Source organism: Solea senegalensis, linkage group LG15 (assembly GCF_019176455.1).
Source record: "Solea senegalensis isolate Sse05_10M linkage group LG15, IFAPA_SoseM_1, whole genome shotgun sequence".
Taxonomy (NCBI): Eukaryota; Metazoa; Chordata; class Actinopteri; order Pleuronectiformes; family Soleidae; genus Solea; species Solea senegalensis.
In genome coordinates, this window is record NC_058035.1 from 8938008 (window position 1) to 8961362 (window position 23355).

Genomic DNA, 23355 nt, shown 5'->3' on the forward strand with positions numbered 1-23355 from the left:
CATTACATTTGAAAAAATGCGAAATAGGCTACCTACAAAAGAACAAGGCATAAATCATTGTTGTGTTTTTATGAATGACTCTCTCACAATCAGCAGGCAAATGAAAACAGCTTGCAATTCCCATTTCTTCTATCTCCTCTGCTCAGTGCATCAGTCCAATAATAATATTATAATACAATATTATAGCGTATCCAATAATTTAGTTGTTCTCAATAGTTTTCTATAGATGCATGAAGAGAGGGCAGGAAATACAGCTAAGTGGGTTAAGCCCTCCAATTCTCCCTCATGTGTATAGCTCTCTTTAAAAGTGTGTAATATCAGCAAATATGTATTCTCATCAAAATTCAAATGTAGCTTAAAATGACTTAGTAAGTAAGTTAGTCAAATGTATTTATATAGCATATTTCACAGATAAAAAAAAATCACAAAGCGCTTTACAATAAAATAAATACAACAAATAATAGACATAATAACAGACATAAAAATACAGTGGATAAACACAAACACAAAAACACATAATTTCAAAGCGATTAAAACTGTTGTATAATAAATAGCCTTTAGTTGCATTTTAAAAGTATCAACAGAATTTAAGCAACGTAATGGCAGAGGCAGCAGAGAAACATGTTATAAGTCGCAATTTCAAACTAATTTTCAACGCCATTAGACATTTTTGGCGTGCTACCCTTTTCCTCCACGGGTGTCGCTGTCGCTAATTTAGTCCGGACTGGCCCTTTAAAGATGACGTTTCAGTTTTCCTCCACGTTGGCTGCACTTGCGCAGAGAGAGTGGCCACCTGCTGGAGATCAGGGGCGAACAGGGAAGTCTGGCACTGTAAGGATTGGATGTCAGGCTAAAACGAAAACAGGACACGTCTCTGCCGGATTGTAGTAATCTGCTCGTCAGATCTCAGCTACGTCGGCGAGACAAGATGTTTAAAAAACTGAAACAGAAGATAAACGAGGAGCAGTCGCCTCAGAGGAATGCGCAATCACCGCAGCAGCAGGCCCAGGTTGGTTGTAGAGTTTTGCTAACAGACTAAGCTAACTTCTGTTTACATTAATGAGGCAGCTCGGGTGAGACAGCTGTCGTGTCGCTGACTAGGTCATGTAGCTAAAATGATAATCTATTCATATCGCATTGACTCGTGAAGCTGACAACTTTGCCCGACTTGTTTTGCCAGTTCACCCTCGTGCTGTGTAAACATTAGCGCCGTACGCTAAGTCAGTTAGCTGTCAGCAGCTAGTAAAGCGCGTTCATGAAAACCTGTTACTGGTAAATCTAGTTGTCACAGGCAGACCATTATAAAAACAAAACAAGGAAGAGCATTCGACCACGATCGTCTCTGTAGCCAAAACACTTGTCAGAGAGCTTCAGTGGACCTCAGATATTATGGGCGTGTCTGTTGAGGGGTATGGCATAAGATGCATGTAGATGTCAGTAGGCTGCTTTACTTGAGTGACACGTTCATAAAAAAATAAAATAAATAATATTAATACTCATGGCAATGCCATTGACAAGAGTAGGATCACTGGAGACGTTGCTATAAAGTTAGATTTTAATGATTTATTAGCTGTTGTATCGGAAAGACCATATATAACTGGTTTGCAAAAAGACAAAACAAAGGGTCTATTTCACCGACGTCTTAGTTTTTTTTGGGGCAAGTAAACAAGTTCTTCTTTAGCTTTATAACTCTGTGGTACTGTGTTCTGCAGTACTGTTGGTACAAAAGTCTTCCCATTGCTGTGAAATCCAAACTGCTTCATTAAATGAAAATCTGCTCAAAATCATAGTCCCTCTACTTGTTTTACAAACTACAAATATTAGCAGTACTGCAATGATTCTCACAGAAAAGCACATGATTTGCTGACTTCAAGCAGTGTTTATAGTAATAAACAAAACATTAGGACCAGTAACAGGAAATTTTTATTATATAGTTCTGATTTACCTTATGTTAAAAGCTCTTTTTCTGTTGTACACCACATGTGTTTTCCTGCATGTTGTGTTTGTTTGCCTGTTGCCTGACAGTAAACATATGGAGAAAACTTCAGTTTGTTACTGAAAGGTTGTTTGTGTTTGCAGTTCTTGACACACAGTGTCTTGCTGTTAATCAAGCATGTTCAAAGGTGAAGACTCAAACAGTGGGGTACAAAGTTGTTTGTAATGATGAGTTAGTTCGGACCAAGAACCATTACTTTCAGTTCAGTGTGTAATGTTATGAAACTTGAATTCTCAGTGTCACTAAAATAAAGCAGTAGAGCTTCATTATGACTGTGTGTGTATTGAACTTATATATACTTATTTATTCAAACAGGGCTCTGGTGATCGCCGCAGCAGCCAGACTCCCCCATTTCCTCATGACGGTTCACCCACTCCCAGTGACAGAGAGGTGAGCATGCTGTCCGCCTGTGCTTATGTATGCTTATAACATATTTACACATAGCTTCAGCCTGCAGAGATGTCGTGTCCTCTCCCAGCTTCTGTTCTTTTCTTACAGTACAGTGATGTTTCTGTCAGTCCTATGCTACGCTTAATGTTCTCCTGCTTTTTGATTGATGTTTCAAGTGGGAAAAAAATGTGACTTAAGTATTTTACTATGTATATATATTTTAAATTTTCATTACTTATTCATGTTTCTGTTCCTTCTGACCAATATTATTATTTTGCATTTATTCTCCAAGCATGTCCACTCAGTTGTAGGTGTTCCATTACTTAAAATAACAGCTCTCTCACCACAGTCCTTACAATTCCATTAGAACTCGTGGGCAGGAGTAATCCTGTGATAACTGATGTTTTAGATGAATCGGCATTGTAATCTCTTTTCAGGTATCTCCTCTGTTGTTATCTTTATTTAACTGCATGCATGGGAGACTGAATTAATCAAAATGTAGATCGCACCACAATGTATCACAGCATTGAATCGAAACATGATTTTACCATGGCTACAACTACACGCACAAGTTATTTTTCACAGTTGTACCGTAACTGCTCACCAAAAAGAGATTCTCATTTCAGAGCACAGGGAAGGACATTTCAGTGGTGGTGAGCAGACCATATTTCAGCATGTGTATGAATAATTGATGTATCCTCTTCCTCAGTATTTTTTTTCTCTTCTCCCTTCGGTGTGTTGTTGCACTATGTTCTTCTAGTGCACATGGACAAGTCTGTGGGAGGTTTTTCATTAGAGAGCACTGCACACTGGTGGTGCGGTGCTGACCATGACCGTAAGATGGTGGATGATGCAAAGCATGGGTAATACAAATATTTTAAATGCAGTGCAAGGCCAGTTCATTTGTTGAGCACACTGTCAAACACATAAGCCATTCAATAGAGACATAAAAGAAGGCCAGAGAAGCACATAAAAAAACAAGTAGAAATGGAGAGAGGAGGCACTTAAAAAAACATTACAAAAAAAGTTTTAAAGACATATCAAATTTATTGCAAGAAGAAAAATAATATAAAAAATATATCAAGACTTTAATAATAGTTTTAACAAAACGAAAAGACTACAAATGTGACAGGGAAGAGTTTAGATTACGATGAGGTACTATGATGAGGTAAAAGCAGTAAAGTACAGAGCTATTTTTAAGTTCATTTTAAAATGGGTTATAGTTGGAGCCATTCACCTCAGCATCTGCAGATCTGAGAGTTCTGTAGGGCTTATACACTTCAAGCATATAGAGAAAGGACACGTGATGATTGAAGGACATGTAGACTTTTTACTTAACAAGGAGCTAGAAGTGACATGTTCTATTTTCTTAGTTTGTGGAAGAACTCTCTGGCATTCAGCAGCATTCTGAATAGCTGTTGTTGTCTAACGTTCTTGTTTGTGAGATCGATGAGGGGAACATTAAAGTAGTCCAGTCTTGAATGTAAATGTATGTAAAGGTGTGAATCAGTTTGTCCAAAAGCTTGGATAAGGATGTTTGCAGTCTTGACTGTTTGATCTTCCGATTAAGAAAACATCTTAAACAAATATTCATGAAGATTTCTACGTGGCTACTCTGCAGACCATTGGAGACGGTGTCTCTATTTGGTCAGGTTTATATACACAGGGAGGTTGAATATGTTAATCTCTGGCTAATGTCTTGGTTAACCTCATGTCAGAAGGCATCAGGAGAAACTCTGGAGAGTTCACAGCAAGTGAATGGGAAAGAGTCCTGCTTCCTTCATGTTCAAGCCATGCTCCACCCTCTCTGCTGGATCCTCTTGAGATTCTCCTGCTCTTGCAAACATGTCTCACCTAAACAAAGTTCCTTTGCATTGGATATGTGAACAGAAAAATTTGGACCCAGAATGTCAAAATGTCTGAAAACAGTTTATTCCTTTCGTCACTTGGGCTCATGTGCCCTCAAAGTTTCTTGTCATTGCAGCATCTTTTCTCACTTCACATAACTTTAACACTTTGACACACTGTGATAGTGATTTGGTCACTGAAGGCAGATTTAGCCAAATTTGAAAAGCACTAACAATATAACTTAATGCAGAGATGTCAAACTGTTAATCATAACACTGATGTTAATTGAGTGTTTCACTTTCTTATTTTCCTCACTATTTCATGTAGTCTCTCTCTCTCTCTCTCTCTCTCTCTCTCTCTCTCACTCTCTCACACACCCTCACCACTCTGTCTTTTTCTCCATCCATCTCAGTTCAGCTCTGGTTAGACACTCCCTTCAGCTCTATTTCACTCTCATGGTGTTGTTTTTCTCATTGCTCTCTGTGTTCCTCTCCTTTCCCCACCCTCCGTCCCATTATTGCACTGACGGGGTCAGATGCTGGCTGGGATGATAGCAGAGCCCGCTTTTCTCTCTGAGTATACTATCTTTGCTCTGGACCATTCAAAACGACCCAAAACGGCCCAGGTAGCCAGTGTGGTGAGTTTGTCCTCACTTCCTGCCTCTCCCTCCTCCTCTTCCTCTTCCTCCTGCTCCTCCTGCCCTGTGCCTTCCTCCCATCGTCGCGCCTGTGGGGTATCGTTAGACAACTGTGGCCCAAGTAGGGACCGCTTGTTCCCTGCTCTGACTCCTGTTTCCTTTGGATTTAGCAACAAGAAGGCATCTTATATTTTAGGCTAACCCTGCATCTTATAAGGTTTACATTGTGGGATAGAAGCTTTGTGTGCTTTTTGCCATATGTTGGTTTATTATCTTACCTTTCAGTTGTTATTATCTGTCATAGAATTTAATGTTGCCTCCTTGTCTTTAGGTATCCTCCTTAGTTGCTTGCCTTATAGACCCTCAGTACCTTGTTATGTTGCCCAGTGGCCTTTGTCCCTTCTCCTCATTCCCCACAAGTCTGTTTAGTTGGATTGCTTTTGACTCTTCCAAGTAAACAAACAGAGCAGTGCAGATTCGCTTTGGTGAAGTTTAAACCGCATGATGTGAGTTCAAATTTGAAGGTAGCAAAATAATGTTTCTGTTGTGATAGAAACAATAAATTTCTACTGGAAATTTGGCATTAGACTAATTAATTACTGATGAAATAACAAAGTTTTTCACATTTAACATGCTCACATTAATGTTGCTAACAATTTGTATGTATGTTAATACATTGTATACATATTTAATTCATTGTAAAATGTTTGGATTAACAAATCAGTAAGTTTTGTTTTCCTACTACTTCATGTAATCCTTGTAATGTAGATATATTCTATATTTAAATACTGATTGGGGTTGTTTAGTTTTTCATAAGAAATTCTCCTGCAGCCAATGGTAACCTGTTAACCTTGCCAGTGGAAAGAGAGGTGAATCGGTGCCTTGAATTGTCCTGTGATGCTTGATTACTTCTCGGTCTAATCAAATTGAATCTGTAGCCTATGTCATGTCAACACTTAGCCTATGTTATGTCAGTGGACATAATTGGGGTGTTTCAGTGTGTTGCAGCTACCAAATGTGGTAAACTATAAACTTGTTAAATCCATCACAATGTCTCCGCCATGTTCCCTCTTCATTGTATCAACATGTCCTAATACAGTGTTGAATACCATGATCTTAGTCATATTTATTTTTTTTCTGTTTTATATTGGATGTACAATCTTGTGTTGCCTGTTTTGTTTGTCATTTGACCCCAAACTTACTTCAAGAATTATTTTAATTGTCACTTCACATGAGTTGACCTTGTGCAGATTAAGTTCCAGTGCAATCAAACCATTCCTAATTCCTGCCCCATTCTCTGACACCTGTTACTGTGTAATGCCTTTTTTGTGAATCAAGATTTCCCTGACCACATCAGTATTAAGCCTTTCAGTTATCTTTCCTTATTACTTGATCAGCTCAGTCCCCCCCCACCTCCCTGAACACTAATGTAGTCAAACAACTAAACGTGGTAGAACAACTTGCTAAAACAGAAGCCATATGCTGTTCTTTTTTTAAAGAGCTGTAGTTAAACCCAGAGGTAATGGTGATCACTGGTCCATTAACAAACACGATATAAATGTTGAATGTTGTGCACAGTAATACAGAGGAAGGAGTAACTCGGGAGCTGGAAAAAGGAGGAGAATTTTTGCTCACTCTGATTCTGCCTCTAACAATCACAAGTCACTTAAACCAACTAAGCTGCTAAATGTTTACTCACTTCAGATATGTGCTATATCTTTGTGATCCTGTAATACAGCTGCAACTGCACTGACAAGCATCTTTAAATCAAATACCGGCTCTTTGACTTGACTTTGTCTGTTTGTTCTGTCCTCATGGCTGTTCTGTAGTCTAGTCTTAACCCTTTTGTTTAATGTACAGTAGAGATGCCTTCTTTATATGTATATAACCCCTCTGTTTTTTCCAAGTTGCATGAGGGTACCCATTGCCCCTGCATTGCTCCAAGCAATACTAATATTGCTCCCTCCAGAGTAATCAGGGAGAGCCACGCTGGGTGTGGATGACTAACTGGCCCAGGAGTAGTTCACTGGAGTGGCTTTTCTTTCTCTGATTATGTCTTTTTATCTACAGGGTGTCTCTAAAGGACCATCCAGGTCACCCAGAGGTAGCATCAATGGTGAAGGAAGTGCTTTTCCTCATGTATGTTTTTCTCTTTTGTCCCTTCGATTTTTTCTTTATTTGTAAACGCTAAAGTAGTGTTGTAAATCATATTGCTCATGTTTTCATCTTCTACTTTTTTGTTCATACAACATCTCAAACATCCCTAACAGAGAGAGGAACCTCAGTCTTTTGCCCAGAAATTGCAGTTAAAAGTTCCCTCAATGGAGTCGCTGATTCGTGGAGGTGCCAGTCGGGCAGAAAATCTGTTCCGCTCTCCATCTAAAGAGAACCTGGTACGAAGCTCATCGCGCGACTCACTGAATCTTTCGGGAGACAACGAGTCTCAAGGCACGCCCACGTATGATGATCCGCCCTCAGATATTGAGAGTGAGGCTGAGGAGCCACCAGGAAGTGCTGAGGCCCTTTCCAAAGAACAGCTGTTGCACCGACTGCTTCAAGTAGAGAGGAGTCTGGGGAAGTACAGAGGAAAGTACTCGGAGGTGAGAGTTGCACAAAGATTTCCCAAAGACAATACATATTGTGTGTAAATAGAATCTTAAAGTACAACTTTATTAATTGTCATTGACGATTTTCTCTATTCTTCCCTCTCTGTTTCCTCTTCTTTTACAAATGTTTTATTGAGCAGCTGGTTACTGCATATCGAACAGTGCAACGTGATAAAGAAAAAACACAGGTACATTTGCAAGTATTTCTTTTTTAATCTGTTCTTCTGAAGGAGTTTTCTTCACCAATAATTTTTATGAAGCATCCTAAATTGATCAGTTCTTCATTTCCTTTCTCCCTCTGCTCAGGTCATCCTCAGTCAGAGTCAAGACAAAGCTCTCCGCAGGATAGGGGAGCTGCGGGAGGTAAGAATAGTATGTAGTGAATATAGATCTGTCTTCCTTGTGGATTGAAGTTTTGCGTTAACACATTGAATGATCTCCAGGAACTTCAGATGGACCAGCAGGCCAAGAAACACCTACAGGAAGAGTTTGATGCTGCACTGGAGGAAAAGGACCAGATGATCAGTGTCCTTCATACACAGGTAAGTGCACTAACGTGTATGATAGATGTCATACACTTAAGTTAAGCACATGGGACAAAAGTATTGAAAGTGGTTTGTTTTTGCCTGCCAGGTTGCTCTGTTGAAGAAACGAGTCAAGGTGGTCCCTGGTGCTGCATTACCTGAAGATGAGGTTCCTCAGTCTGAGGATACTGAAGACTCTTTTTCTGCCACACAAAGTCCTTCTAAGGAGCAAGGACTTGAACCAGAAGCCAGTGAGGGTGAGCTTTTTCTTTTTATCAATTTTTTTTTTTTTAGTCATGTTTCAAATTTCAGAAATCATTGTGCAGACATTATATTACAGATTTCTCTGGCTTTTCCAAGATATAAATCTATTGATACCTTTTATTTAGTGCAATGTATTTTTTGAACAGGAGAGGGCAACAGTGATCCAGCCAAACTCATGGAGGCGCTACAGAAGAGAGTGAAGAGGCAGGAAAACCTTCTGCATAAGTGTAAAGAGGTGATGCGCACACACAAGGAGCGCAGCACCCAGCTGGCAAGTGAGAATGAAACTCTGCACGAGCAGCTGCAGGAAAGACTGCAGGAACTGGAGAAGATGAAGGTAGTTCTGATGAGTTATTTTAAGTGTTGACAGAGGTTACACTACAACATCAGGATAGCGTATTTCACACTGATCTGTAAAGTTTAGAAAATATCTGCTACGTTATCACTTTTTCAATAAATTAAATAAGTGGAGAAAGCTGAGCTAAGATGTAGTGAATGACTGACTGAAAAGTTCATTTTGTGCGAGTCTTTGTGGTCCACTGATAATGTGACTCCATTATCGCAGTGACACAGTGAATTGCAGTGGTTCTCAGTGTCCAAACATCCAAATTCCCTTGACTGCACTCCAGGATGAGGCTTCATGTCATGTAATGTCAGCGTGACATGACTGAACCATTGTTTTCATTTATGTGAGAACATTTAGCCGCAACAGAATGATTGCATGGTTGTGTTGTTATCTACTGCTGCATCAACAACATCAGCTACAAACGTATGTCGTTGTAAAGATTGTGTGTATATTGATTGACTTGGTTTTATGTTTTGCCTTAATGTTTTATGTTATTTCTGCTCCCTGTTTGGGAGTAGGGAGTTTTCCATGTCTGGAAAAGCAGAGGTTAACAGGCATTTAGCCCTCTTAAGCAGCATGAAGGCATCCTGGAAGTGCTGGTCTGGGCCGTGCTCATCCTCTGCCTCAGACAAATACCATAAAGCAAACCATCTGTCTGCAATCCATGTCCCTAGGCACACGGATTTTCCGGTAGAAGGAGTATTATGTCCTGTTTTATAAAGTTTTGAACTTCAACTGTTTGTCAAAAGGCCACATAGATGCTGAGCCTCTTGGGACATGTGGAGCAGACAACCAAGAAACATAGTCAGCCCAGCATTTCCTGTCAAGTAACCACTAGTTAAGCCATGGTGGCACAGAGACATAGCAACTACATGCCAGTGATGTTAAACCAGGCTGTAATTTTGGTCAACATGTTGGTTTAGCAGTGCCTCTGTACACTTGTTGTGGGTAAAGAATCCTAGGTGGTGCAGAAAACATCTCATTTTGAAGTTATCTGACCAACGTGCATACAGAATATGAGCCTTCTTGTCAGATACAGAAGCAGCCCAGTGTAGTTGAGATTCTCATATGTATTCTGTTTAATGTCTAAAGGAACTGCACACAACTGAAAAGACAAAGTTGATCACTCAGCTGCGTGATGCTAAGAATCTCATTGAGCAGCTGGAGCAGGACAAGGTGGGTAAAGGAGCTTTAATACCTCATTTCTATTTTGATTGAAGGTCTTGCTGATTCAGTTGTATTTGAGATCTTGACATGTTTTTACTCTGCCACTGAGAAGAGACACCTTGAAGTCCCTTTTATTTTCCTTAAACTTTAACCCCAGCTCTGTAGGGTGGACAGCAGTTAATGAGATTTCTGTGAGCGGCTAAAAGCACTCGAATTTAAAAACAGGGACACAGGGCTAGTATAAATTCCAGAAATAGCAGTTGAATCAACCGTAGGGCAAGCAAGTCAATTTGATGCTCATTTTGTTGTATGTTACAGGGAATGGTCATTGCTGAGACAAAGCGCCAAATGCATGAGACACTGGAAATGAAAGAGGAGGAGATTGCACAGCTTCGCTCCAGGCTCCAGCAGACAACTGCCCAGAAGGAAGACTTACAGGAACAGAAAGAAAAAGCTGAGAAGTCAGGTGAGTGGAATACACTTTTGTTTCTGTTGAGGCAGAATGTGTTTCCTGGATACCGTATGTTAATGATTTTATTGTTATATGTTTTTTTTCTAAAGCATTTGAAGAACTCGAGCGAGCGCTGGGTGTAGCTCAGAAGGCGGAGGAGGCCAAAAAGCAGCTGCAGGTTCAGCTGGAGGAGCAAATGAAGAACATTGAGATGGCCAGTGAGCAAGAGAGGAAGCTTTTGCAGCAGGAACTCACAAGAGTCAAACAGGAGGTGGTCGCTATCATGAAGGTCAGAGAGTGACCTCTGCACAATTACTTTCATTTTTGAAGAAACCATACATTCATGGGAGTATTACCCTGTGGGTTTGCTATTAGCTTTTTTCCACAGCAGTCATTTTGATTTAAAGTGTTGGAAAAGCACAGATGTTCTATTTAGCTTTAAGGGCATATTCTGGCTCACTGTCACACTGTCCTGGCTACTTGAACAGAACCAAGCCGTTATTAATGTTATCAATAACACATGTGCTTTTGTGAAAAAGGATAATTGCAAAGGTTACAACATAATATCAAAGCAAAGCATCTTGTGACTTTTAGTGAAGTGCAAGACTATTTCTACATAATGTTGTATGCTGTAAAAGTACCTTTGAGAACACATAAGCATTATGTGCAGATTGTTTTATTATTATTATTATTATTTTTATTTCCTTTAGAAGTCATCAGAGGAAACATTTACAGCTATGGAAAAGGTCCACGGAGAAGCTCTGGCTACTAAAGAAGCAGAGCTGAGTGCCAGAGTGAGCGAAGCTGTGGTAGGTGCCAAATGCTTTTATTCATTCATTTAATTTAACACGACAAACAAGTGCATTGGATGAAAGGCAACAGATATGACATTTTGATTGATGTGATTATGCTATGTAGGAGAAATGCAAAGAGGAGTTTGCCCAGGTAGCCAAGGAGCAGGAACAGCAGGCTTCTCTTGCTCTGGAGGATGCAGAGTTACAGAAGACCGCTCTGAGGACTGAAGCTGATAATAAGGTTAAAGAGATACAGCTGGAGCTGGAAAGTGCAAGGACTGTGAGTGTGTTTTTTACATTTTTAATGTAACTAGAGCTGGCAGAATGTTTTGAGGTTCAAATATTTTGTCATTTTCGTGTTAAATGCATTTATACAGTCTTATCCAATTTAATGTTTATTTAATTGTTTGCTGTGTTGTATAATAATATGATGCAACATATTATCAGTTAAATGTTTTAGATGTGAACAACCAACATATGGATGCCTCATTAAAAGCATTTTTTCATTTCATTTTTTTTTAACTGTCAAGTTACAATTGAGATATACAATCATCTTTACAACCTGCATGTGTGTGGTTGCAGAGGATACTGGAGCTTGAGAGTTCTCTGGAGAAGATCTCACAAGACGGATCATGTCTGTCCCATGAACTTTCCAGTCAGCTGGATGAGCTAAACGATAAGCACCAAGAGCAAATCACTGCATTAGAGAAAAAGCATCAGGAGCAGTTGGAAAACAACAAGGATGCCCTAACCCTGCACCATGATGCAGTTGTGGAGAAGCTCAAGGAAAAACAGAAAGTTGAGGTAGAGATGCTTCTGAAGGACAAAGAGCTGCAGTTCCAAGCACATGTTGAAGACATGAACCAGAAAACGGTAGAGAAACTGGATGCAAAGCAGGCAGAGATTGAGGCTCTTTCATCTGAACTCTCTGATGCGTTGGCTAGCAAACAGCTTCTGGAGGAGAAGTTAGTGGCAGCTGTAGATGCTCAAAATGTAGCTCAAAAGGAGCAGGAGGAGAAGTTTCAGGATCAAGCAGCAAAGCACAACATCGACCTCGTGAATATTAAACAGGAGCACGAGCAAGCAGTCAGAGGTATAGAAAAAACTCTGAAAGAGGAGCTTAATGCATTGAGCATTGTTCTGAAGGAAAAGGAAAAGAAAATTGAGGAGCATATCCTTAGAGAAAAAACACTTCATGATGAATCACATTCCAGTTTGCAAGAAGTAAATGTTAAGGTTAAGGAACTAGAGCAGCTGCAGCAGAGTTTATCAGAGTCCCAGTTGGATAGTGGGAGTCTGAAGGAGTCTAATGCCCAATTATCAGAAGACCTTGATCAGTGTAAAAAGAAATTGGCAGATTTGGAGCATCAGTTGGAAGTTGCAAAGAATGATTGTCAAGAAAAAGGTAATTTGCTTCAAGAACTGGAGAACCAATTACAAGAGTCCAAAAAGGATCTCTCAGACAAGGACCAGTCATTGACTGCAGATCTAAACGCTAAGCAGGAGGAACATGCAAAACTCAAGAAACAGCTGGATGATGAAAAAGCTGCACATGAAAAGAAGGTCAAAAGAATAACAGAGCTGGAAAACAAGGTTAAATCGCAGGAAACTAAAATGGAAAAGTTCAAGCACAAGGCCAAAGAAATGCAAGAGAATTTTAAGAAAAAGCTTCAGCAAAGTGAAGAGAACACGAAGAAGGAACTTGCAAAGAAGGAGGCAGAGCTTCAGCAGAAAGAGCAAAAGGTTCAAGAGAAAATTCTTGAGATGGCCCAAAAAAGCTCCCAAGGCCTCAGCACTGCAATGACCGAGTTGCAAGCTAACCATAAAGATGAAGTGGAGAAGCTACGTGACTCCCACAAACACGACTGTGAGGAGCTGGAGCGTCAGTTGAAGGAGAAGTTTGGACAGCAGGAAGAAGAAATAATGGATAAACACTCCCTCATACTACAGGAGAAGGCACAGGAACTGGAGGACTTATCTCAGCAACTAGGCAGAAGCAGGGAGGAAAATGATCAAGCAATGTGTGAAATAAAGGATTTAAGGGAGGACCTGGCAATTCGAGAAACCACTGTGCAGAAGCTGCAAGAAGAGCTTAACGAAGCAGCAGTTAAGATGGAAAGTTTGTCTCAAAGTGAAACACTGCTGAAAGAGCAAATTGAGTCAGTGGAGAGGAACCTAAAACAGGCTATGAATGAGAGAAATGCCCTCCAAGACGACCTGAACACAACAGAAGAACAGGGCAGGGAGAAGTTAAAGACACTATCTGAGACGTTGGAGGAAACAGAGAAGCAGCTCAAAGCTCTGCAAGGTTCCAGATGTAAGGAAAGTGAGGACCTACAGAATAAGTTTGAGGAAACTGCTGTCCAACTACAAGCCAAGGAAGCAGAGCTCCAGCAGCAACTAATTATGATCAGCAACCAGATGGAGAGATACTGTCGAGAGGTTCAGTCTAAAGTTGAGTGTGAATCTAATGAACTCTGTCACAGAGTTGAGTGTAGGCTAAATGAGCTGAAGGGTAGACTGCTGTGTAGTCAGAATAAGATAGGGCACCTCAAAACCACTATCCTTACTAAAGTAGATAGAGTTTGCACTTTAGAGGAGACTCTCCGCCAGCAAATGGAGGAGAACAAGAATCTATGCATTTCATTAGACGACATGACTGCTCAGGTAAATGCTCACATCGAGCACATCAAAGCCTTAACACACGAGAAGGAGAATCTTTCTCTGTCTATCGATGAAAAAAATCAAAAACTCGAGGAGCTGAGTGAAGCCAACAGAATCATCTCGGATAGTATGAAAACAAACGAGGAGCATATCCGTGGCTTGGAAAACATCACCAGTGACTTAAAAAAACAGCTAGAAAGTAGCATGGAGCAGAAGGAGGAAGCCATAAATCAGATGAAGCAGCAGTATGAAGAGGAGCGACAACAGGCTGCTGCACAAATGAAGGAGACCATAGAGAGATTGGAGCAGGAGAGGAAGTCTGCGTTAGAGCAGGCCGACACTCTCAGGAACAGCTTTTCTGAGTATGAGAATAAAGCGGAGACAAAGTTCATCCAGAATGACCACACTATTACATCTCTGCAGAGCAGGCTTGAAGAGCTGGAGTCTGAGATCTCGGACAAGAAAGACGCTCTGCAGAGCCTTACAGCAAGTATTGACAATCAGTCCATAAGTAAGTCCGAGATGGACCAAGTGTTGAGTGAGAAAGAGCAGAGACTCGGCAAACTCTCCTCAGAACTGGAGAGTTGCATTAGCCAACTCAGAGAGCACCAGGAGCAGCTGGCCTTAAAGACAAAAGAGTGTGAACAACTCACAGCGGATCTCGAGCAGCAACACGGCATCAGGGAGAGTGAAAAACGAGAGTTGGTGGAGCAGCTTCAGCAGGTCCAGATGAAGTGCACTCAGACTGTTAACGTAGAGCAGGAGATGGCGGAGAAATTACACTCATTCGAGGAAGACAACCAAAAGTGTAAACTCGAGCTGGAAAGACAAAGAGAGGAATTTGAAAGGATGAAAGATGAGATTATCAAGCGCAAGGAGGAGAGTCTGAAGGCAATGGAGGAGAACCTAGTCGCAGAGAGCGCTAGAAAGGTAGCGGAGCTGAAGAAGAAAGCTGAGCAGAAAATAGCTCAGATTAAAAAACAGCTGACCTCACAGCTTGAGGAAAAAGAGCAGACGATCAAGGCTCTTCAGACTAATTTGGAGGAAAACAAAAGCAGTGAAACATCCAGCACACAACACATAGAGGAATTAGAAGAGAGAACAAAATCACTGGAGGAGGCTCTTGTTAAACTGAAAGAGGAGCACACGAAACAACTAGAAGAAATTCTGAGTAATGAGAGGCTTGAGAAAGAAAAGTCTTTAGAAGAATTGAAAAGTGTGTATGAAGAGAAGCTGTCCTCAGTTCAGACGGAGGCAGCTGAACAAGGGGGACGCAAAGAAGCTGAATCAGCGCTGCGTGAAATTGAGGCGAAGCTAAAAGAAGCAGAGGAGCAGAATCAAAGCCTTGTTTCAGAAATAGATAAGCTGAAAGAAGAAATGCGTGACAAGGAAGCCCAGCTTAATCACCATCAGGCAATGATTAATCGAGCAGAAGTTGAATCTGAGATCAAGGTTGAATGCAGCAGCCTACAGCGGACCCAGAGCGTGATGGAAAACCACGCCCCCATGCAAGAAGTGGATGGTGATTCTCTGGAGTCTCTCAAGAACAAACTGAGTCAGGTGACAAATGAGAAAGAGAAATTGCACAAGGACTTCACCAGGTTACAGAAAGACATCCGACTACTGAGGAAGGAGCATGAACAGGACGCAGAGTACACCAAGAAAGAGTTGTTGGAGGAGAATGAGAAAAAGCTGAAGTAAGTTTGCGAAATCCAGAAAAGAATCACGTTGAATAAAACAATATGATCCTATATTTGTAGACAAGAGGTTGCATTGTGGCATCCATGCTAACTGACTACATTTCTTCTAGATTGGAGCTGGAGGATTTGGAGATGAGGCACAATTCTACTATCAAGCAATTAATGAGAGAGTTCAACACACAAATGGCCTTAAAAGAGAGGGAGCTCGATACATCAGTTAAAGAAGCTATTGGTAAGGCAGAAGAAAGTACTTCACTGTTCATTAAATTCAAGTCACAGGATTTATAGCTATATGTTTAAAGGGGTAAAAATGAGGGCGTGCATAATTCTCTTTGGCACGTCACATATTGATCACATTTGCTTCCCATGAGTGGAAAACCTGAGTAAAGATGACCGACTCATACGCAACAACAGGGTGGACCAACATGGAAAGATGTAATATTGTATCTGAAGTGCCATGTCTCCTTATTTCCTCCATGTTTAACTTTTGTCTTACGTTCCAGATCAGATGGAATGTGAGTGAGCGGTTTGGAAGATGAGTTTTGTTCTAAGTTGCTGACTCATTCCTCTTTCTCCTCGAAACAGCAAAGGCTCAGAGTGTTGAAGCAGAGCTCATCACTTGCCATCGTGAAGAAGCCAGTCAGCTCAGGAAGGCGATTGCCCAGAAGGAGGACGACTTGCACAGAACTGTTCAGAAATACGAACAGGTTTTACAGGTATGGGTAAAGGAAACGGTCCCAGTTTTAATTGTGATTGATATAGATTTAACATTGAGAGGAGATTCAACCCATCCACCATTTGGAAGAAGTTACCTTCCCTTATACTTGTCAGAACATCAGCAGTCAGTTGCTGATATGAATCGCCCATATACATAATTAAAGGGGGAAGTCTGAAATAAGACAGAGCAAAGTTATGTCACTGACAAGAAACACAGGAAATGAATCGGCTGTTGTTTATTATTCCCCTTTTTTCTTTTTTCTTTTTTACCTTTTAAGAGTCGAGAGGAGGAGATGGGAGACAGAGTGTGGCAGGTTCAAAAAGAACTGGAGGACTTGCAAGCAAAGAGCCGTGGCACTTCTGAGGTACGAACTATGTTTCTGACCAGGTCATCGGACATCTGTGATCGGTGTTACAACTGCTTGATGTGCTGGTGACATTTGACTCGTCACACAGATGTTTGAATTTATACCTTCAGTAATCAAAGTCCATTATATATGAGCCTGGAGGTTTAGACTATACATACATATAGTGAATACATTCAGTACCCTTATGGGAGTCTGATGGAAGCATTACTGATTTTGAATGGCAGCCTAATCCTCGTATGTTTTAGTTTCACTAAAAGTTCATATCCAGAATAATAGACTTAGCAGTGACCGGTTATCTGCTCCTTTGTCTCATTTTGTAATTCATCTTAAAGTGGGGGCAATTTGCTTACATACTGTACTGCGCTGATCAGTGTCCCACATCAGTCATGTGGCTGCTCTCCAGGACGCGGCGGCCGCTGGGAAGCTAGTTTTACTCACTCAGGAATGCTCTCCTCAGAAAACAGAGATTGTGAAGCTGCAGCCAGCCTTGGTCCCTGTTCTCAATTATCATCATGTGAGGTGATTTCTCTGCCTTAGATTTATACTGCATTAATACTCGCATTCAAGATGTGCATACTGGCAAGAGGCCATATTGGACAAAAGCTCTCCTGAGAAATGCCTTACCCAGGTGTTGAGGTGCCTGTATTGATTTTTCTACCTTTACACACATGTCCAGATGCGCGCACACACACACACACACAAAAAAAGAATTTCGTTGCTCTTAGCTGCATTTTTCCCTGGTGAGGTAATATTTTTTTATGGTTGGATTGTAAGGGCTTTTGCTGCAGGAGGCCTTTCCTTACTATGGGCCTCAAAAACCATTCTTCATTTAGACAGTGGGTCAGTGTCTCTCCATAGACACAGCATTTATTTTCCTAAAATCAAGTCCTGTATGTCATTTAAAGACGAGACAAGTAATATTCTACATTTTCATCTTTGTATTTATTTATTTAATTTAGTAAAACACTATTGAACAGGACTGACATGCTTATTTGGAGTGTGGATCTAATCCAAACAATGTGGCTCACTGTTATCTTTTAATAGTGAGAGAGGAATAGTGTCATGCTTTTCACACACAAATGATTCTTTTAATCAGTTAAATGTTCGTTTTCGGTCTTATCATGGTGCAGTATTAGTTGACTAAACAAAAAATAAGATAAAATTGTATAGATTAGACATTATTATTGCCCTGTTATGACACTTGTATTCATTGTAACTCTTATTTTCCCTCATTATTTCCGGCACAGCTGAGCCCAGAAGAATTGCAGGTATGTTTGCTGATTCCACTCAAGTTCTATATGATCATGTTTAAAAAAACCTATCACATGTATTATACTTTGGCACACACTATTAGTACATTGCATGTCTTGGTTTACCTACCATGAATGTTCTGTCCACTATCTCAGGCTCAACTTGCTGAGAAGACGTCCTTGCTGAGCGAGGCTCGGCTGAAGGAGCAGGGGTTTCTGGAGACGGTGAGTGTCAGGCTCCGTGCCCACTCTTTGCAGGGACAAGTGAACAGCAAATCTCAAGCGGTGTATTCCCAGGATTCTGTGGCCTCCAGCGAAAGCAGCTACTGCTCTCCTGCTGTATCAACTTAATTACACAGCACATCTGTTTACATTTGGTTTAACCCTATAAACAATCGGAGCATCGCCTCCCAGAGTTTTTCTCACTAACATTCCCAAAGGATGGACAACAAAATGTTTATATCACATGCAGCAATTTTAGCTAATGCTAAGACCCAGTGGGGCCAAATTGCCTTTTTTTTATTGATAAAATTTGTGTTTCTCTACTGTAGATTCACTCACTTGAGGACAAGATTAAGTGTTTCCACCGAAAAACTGTCGTAACTCATCTGGGGAGCACGTTCAAAGGTAATGTTGGCACCATGAATCACTTAGTTCTGCTTTTTAGAACAGTCAGCACCATAAAGATACAGTATGTGCATACAATAGAGATTGAACACAGTGCACTAACATGACGAAAACAACACACACCTGCACTAAAAGGTAGATTGCACATTTTTATTGTCATAGTGTTGTTAAACATAGAGGTTGTGATGATGTTTTGTAAGTGTGTGAATTTTACAGTTGGTTTTCCCGAGAGCCTTGCTGCTCTCTAAGATCAGCATCACATTATGGATCAGAGAGACCAGAGGTGCAGATCCTGAATGTGTGTGGTGACATGAGAGAACAGTCTGGTTTGACCCTGCATCTGAGGCTATTTATGATGATAATATTATAATGATATAATATAAAAAGTTGATAAACAAAGTGAAAACTGCTTTTCTTTCACATGAGGTTTTGTGAGGGATGCTGGTGCCAATCCCAGCTGATATAGGGCGGTGGGGGGGTACACCCTGAGTGTCCAATTTACTTAATCCCCATATTGCATGTTTTTGGACTGTGAGAGGAAACCGGAGAAAACTCACACACACACGGGGAGAAGATGCAAACTCCATGCAGATAGGCAGACTGTCTAACTTTAAAATGTAAACACTTGTCTGTTACATTCAAACTCTTGTCAAATACGTTCTCACAGTGCTGATTAGGCCTGTCAGCTCCGCGTCTCTCTCTGTAGTTCTCCGTATAGTGGTTGTGAGCTCTTGTGTCGCCCAGCAACATTCTCACGCTGCAGATAGAAAGTGATTTATTCTATCCAAGGACACTTTTCGCTAGTAAAGTGAGATGGCTGCAAACACAAAGCGTCCAAGAAAAGTATCAGAAGAGAATTCTACTGCTCAAAAAAAGAAAAACGGTGGTTCAGCAATTTGTTAATCAATATGCTTCTTGCCGCTGCTGTGCTGCCACTGTATGCACACAAACCCATTTTTAGATGAAAGAGGTAGCGTACAAATAACGATGCCTCATTATTCAGAGGCAGAATAACAACATCAAACATCTCCAAAAGTCATGCACTGCATGGAATGGCAAGTAGGAAAGGAATAAAAAAGAAATAATTAAAAGTAGTAAAAGCAATAAAAACACAGGGTGAAAAAAAATTGGCCAGCTAATGTGATTTTCGGCTTACTGGTTGAGCCATGGGTTTTAATCAGCTTTTATTCAACGTCGGAGTAAGAATTAGGGTTAGACATATAGCTCGCCATGTGGTTGAGTTTAAGGTAAACCTCTCCTCGATGCCGTATCATTAAGGGAATAATAAATCGAACATTGTTTGCGTGTGTATATGAGACAGTATTTAGAGGGATTGAGTGACTTCTTCCCTGCCGCTGTGTAATAAAGAGAAGCTGCTGTCAGAAGGAGGGGGGCGGGGCAGAAGCCGTCCTCCCTGGATTTAATGGGTTTTGCAGATCGTGGTCGTAATGTTTCCCACACAAGACCCAGACTTCTCAAATCATCTGCATGCAGTGCTCACACTGTATCCTCCAACCTAATGCCTCCCCTGTCCCGTCTTTCCTTTGGACCACGGCACTTTTCGGTGAAAGTGTCCCCCTTTCATTCTGTTTAGCTGATTTAAGCCAGTCGGAAGACTTTTTTTCCATGACTGATTTAAACTTGAGATGACCTCTGTATAGCACGAGGTCAGGAGGACACAAGCTTGGAGGAGGATTCTTTTATGATGCATTGCTTCACAGGAGAGATGAAAGAGCATACACTTGTCCCCTCACCCTTTCCTGTCCTCTAAGGTCTCTCTTTGTGCATAGAAGGACACTGGAAGTCATCTGAATTATTATTCCAGATAAGAAGAGAGGAAGTGGGTGGTCCATATTAAATACTTAATGTCTTTAATGTTTTTTTTTTTTGAAGTTGTGAAAGCAGAGGCTGCTCTGTCCACCACATATTCTGTCATTCATAGCATTTGAAGGGGTGGTCGAGCTTCAGGGCTTAGAATTAAAACGTTATTAAAGTGTTGATGCTGAGCCTCACCACTGTTTCCTGTGCCTGAAGTTGGTGTTTAATGTGATCCCATACCTATGTGGAAAGAGGTTGCTAACACAAACATGATGCTCTGGGTTGTCTCCATGTGGCTCTCTGACTGGCTGAATGAATGCTCGTCATTCTTTATAACTTGATTAAAAAACAACACTGTACATTATAAACCAAAAATTCACCCATGAAATCTCTTGTTATATATTATTCCTTTCATGAATGGCAGCACAGAGTATCCACACATGTACTCTTATGATACGCCAGTGTTTAATAGGAAATATTATTGCTATAGTATGTTCTATAATGTGACTGCTTTGCTTTGCTTGTCTTCACAGACTCCGTTGTCACTGACGCTCTCTCAGAATCTGCTGAGATGGAATACCTGAGGAAGGTGTTGTATGAATACATGATGGGACGGGAAACAAAAGTATGCTTTTTTTCCTTTTCTTTTTTTTTATTATTTCTTTGTTTGGTTCAGTTCTTGTTTTTGTTAATTTCTCATTTTTCTAATATTAACAAATGTCAAACACTGGATGCCTGTCACCATCTGGATTAAAGCTCGATGCCTACAGGGAAACGTAGTTTAGGTCCTCATTGTTTTTCTCCTGATAAATTCTGGTTGTTATATATAATAAACGTATAACACGAGTAATGTTGGCAAAACGAAACAATGTCTTAGGATATGGGAGATTCATCGGCCCATCACATTTCTTTTAAGTGGGGAAGGGTGAGACCATTTAGGAAGTCGTATAAAAGTCATGTTGTGTCCACTCGGCTTGGGTGAAAATTAACAGTGATCTCCGTAATTAACAGTGCTGTTGACATGGTCCTAAAGTCAGCATGATTTTCCCAGCTCCTCAGCAAACAGTTAGCCTTTATGGCTTCAGAGCAGACCTCCGTGTGGAGGATGTCCCCCAGCCTGCCTGCCTGCCTGCTAGTACATGCATCTTGCATGACGCAGAATTGCCATTTAAAGACATGCTGGCCTTGTTTAGTGTTAGTTGAGTGGTTAGGTTTCCTTCACAGCAGCCCTGTTTCTGATTATCCCCGGCGTTTATGGGGAAATGCATGCTCCCTGGCAAATAGGCCTGGAGTTGATTATGCAGATGATGTTTTTTCCCTCTCCCTCTCTCTCTTTTTTTTTAGCCCTGTTGCACTTTAATTATCCCGGAATAAGTTTAATATAATTAGATATAGTGTCAAACTGTAAAAGGTGTGTGTGTGTGTGTGTGTGGTGTTTGTTCAGAGAGTATTGAAATGATAACATGTATAGAGGTTGAGGAAGTCGAGATTTTATCAGTTGTCAAATGTTTTTATTCATTTATTCATTTGGTTATTGTCATCTTCTTCAGACAATGGCCAAAGTGATTACCTCCATGCTCAAGTTTCCTCCAGAACAAGCGCAGAAGGTTTTGGACAAAGAGGACACCAAACCAGTTGTAAGTATCTGTTTACACGCTGAAGATGAGCTTGTTTGCTGAAGTCACCTCAGCCCCACTATGATTAATGAACTTCTTGTATCTTGTGATTAAAAAGTAAATTAAAATAAAATAAAATAAAATAAAATGACAGTGACTGTGCATTATTCATTAAGTTATTGTCATATCTCTCCACAGCCTTGGTTACGATGAGTGCCTGAAAAGTCCAGGTACATTTGGAGGGAATTTGCTGCTGCTGCTCAAGGGAAATACTGACATGGATCAGATAGAGTCCTTCTCTTTGCATTTTCTGTCATTTTATATGCGAGTGAGTGAGTGAGTGAGTGTGTGTGTGTTTGTATGCATACGAGCACATACTAGGGCACAAGTTGGCATTGTGTGTGAGTTTTTGGGTGCAGTATGTATCACTACATTTAAAGGTATTAGGGAAATATGAGAGAAAAATACTAGAAACCGAAATCTTCCATGGATTCAGTTTTACGTTGTGGTTAAATTTGTTAATTTATATTTTTTAGATTAAGATTAATTGGTTTCTCTTTTCTTTTATTATGTGTTTATAATATGCATTGGCGCGTGCAATAAACGATATCAGTACCATGTATTGATGCTGATGGTAAGTTGATTAATAGGTTTGTGTGTTGTGCTCTCGTCTGAATCACTTCCTCTGTAAAACTGTTAATGACCCTTTAACTGTGCAGTCGCACCACATTAAGAAAACGGCCTCTGTGGACCTTCAACTCAGCTTTTCTATGCTTTATATTTTGTCACTGATGCTGACATAGAAGCCCCAAAATACAAACAAACTGTAAATTGTACTATAATGATTATGAGAACTGTACTTTAGGGCACTATATGACTTGCTATACATTTTCAGACTAACAAATTAAATCTTATTTACAGAACACCATTTGTCACTCCTTTTTATTATTTTTTTTTTCCTCACACTATCTGTAATAAAAAATCGAATTATTTATCTCACTAGCTGTTTGTGCTTTGCTCAGCAAGATCCCCTCGATAGTCGTAATGAACCTAACCTTAAGCCAGGGTAAGTGACAACATGTAACCTTTGTTTGACCCTGTATATCTTTCTTCCACGACATTTCGACAGTTCACTTTTCTCATGTGTTAGACAATGGTCGTCCTCATTTTATGAGAATTAGCACTAGCGAAAGCATGGACAGAGTGCAAACCTCTGCCATGGTTTGTGTTTCCTGCAGTCTCTCCCTATCTTACGTGTTTAACACTCGATGTAAAAGGACATAAATCTAATCATTTCTTCCCCAGGGACTGTCATCCAAAACCATCCTTTGCTTTGAATTAATGCTGCTCACAAACCAGATGAATGCAGACAGAAACATAACCTCCTCAGTGTACTGGTAAAGTATGTTTACACCTACACATGACTCTTGCTCATTAACAGTTGAGAAAAGGTAGCCTGTGTGATTTACTGTATAATGAAGAAAACATTGCATCAGAAAACCAAATGTCTAAAGAAACAAAAATACTAAATCCACCATTCATAATTATGGGCCTGGAAAGGACACACTTGGA

General features: G+C 40.5%; 1 protein-coding gene across 3 annotated transcripts; it reads left to right on the top strand.

Annotated features, from left to right (window-relative positions):
* Nucleotides 1–778: 778 nt before the first annotated feature.
* Nucleotides 779–22706, top strand: golga4 (golgin A4). 3 transcript variants are annotated; one of them, XM_044045366.1, is made up of 25 exons: nucleotides 779–1009; nucleotides 2312–2386; nucleotides 4770–4871; nucleotides 6942–7010; nucleotides 7142–7471; nucleotides 7618–7665; nucleotides 7784–7840; nucleotides 7921–8019; nucleotides 8111–8258; nucleotides 8412–8602; nucleotides 9704–9787; nucleotides 10097–10244; nucleotides 10340–10518; nucleotides 10940–11038; nucleotides 11148–11303; nucleotides 11606–15384; nucleotides 15498–15619; nucleotides 15973–16103; nucleotides 16383–16469; nucleotides 17720–17740; nucleotides 17879–17947; nucleotides 18274–18349; nucleotides 20701–20792; nucleotides 21718–21804; nucleotides 21982–22706. In XM_044045366.1, the coding sequence occupies exons 1-25, from the start codon at nucleotides 929–931 to the stop codon at nucleotides 21994–21996; spliced, it is 6345 nt and encodes a 2114-aa protein (XP_043901301.1). In that variant the 5' UTR covers nucleotides 779–928; the 3' UTR covers nucleotides 21997–22706. The 3 variants fall into 3 exon arrangements, with proteins under 3 accessions (XP_043901301.1, XP_043901303.1, XP_043901304.1); XM_044045368.1 differs by having other exon boundaries at nucleotides 8111–8252; XM_044045369.1 differs by lacking the exon at nucleotides 4770–4871.
* Nucleotides 22707–23355: the final 649 nt, after the last annotated feature.

What these genes read in the sequence shown, in the direction of transcription:
- golga4 (XM_044045366.1), top strand. Translation starts at nt 929, where the DNA reads ATGTTTAAAAAACTGAAACAGAAGATAAACGAGGAGCAGTCGCCTCAG. An exon ending in AGGTGGTCGCTATCATGAAG is followed by an intron (nt 10,519 to 10,939) that starts GTCAGAGAGTGA and finishes TATTTCCTTTAG; the next exon opens with AAGTCATCAGAGGAAACATT. An exon ending in AGCTGGAAAGTGCAAGGACT is followed by an intron (nt 11,304 to 11,605) that starts GTGAGTGTGTTT and finishes GTGTGGTTGCAG; the next exon opens with AGGATACTGGAGCTTGAGAG.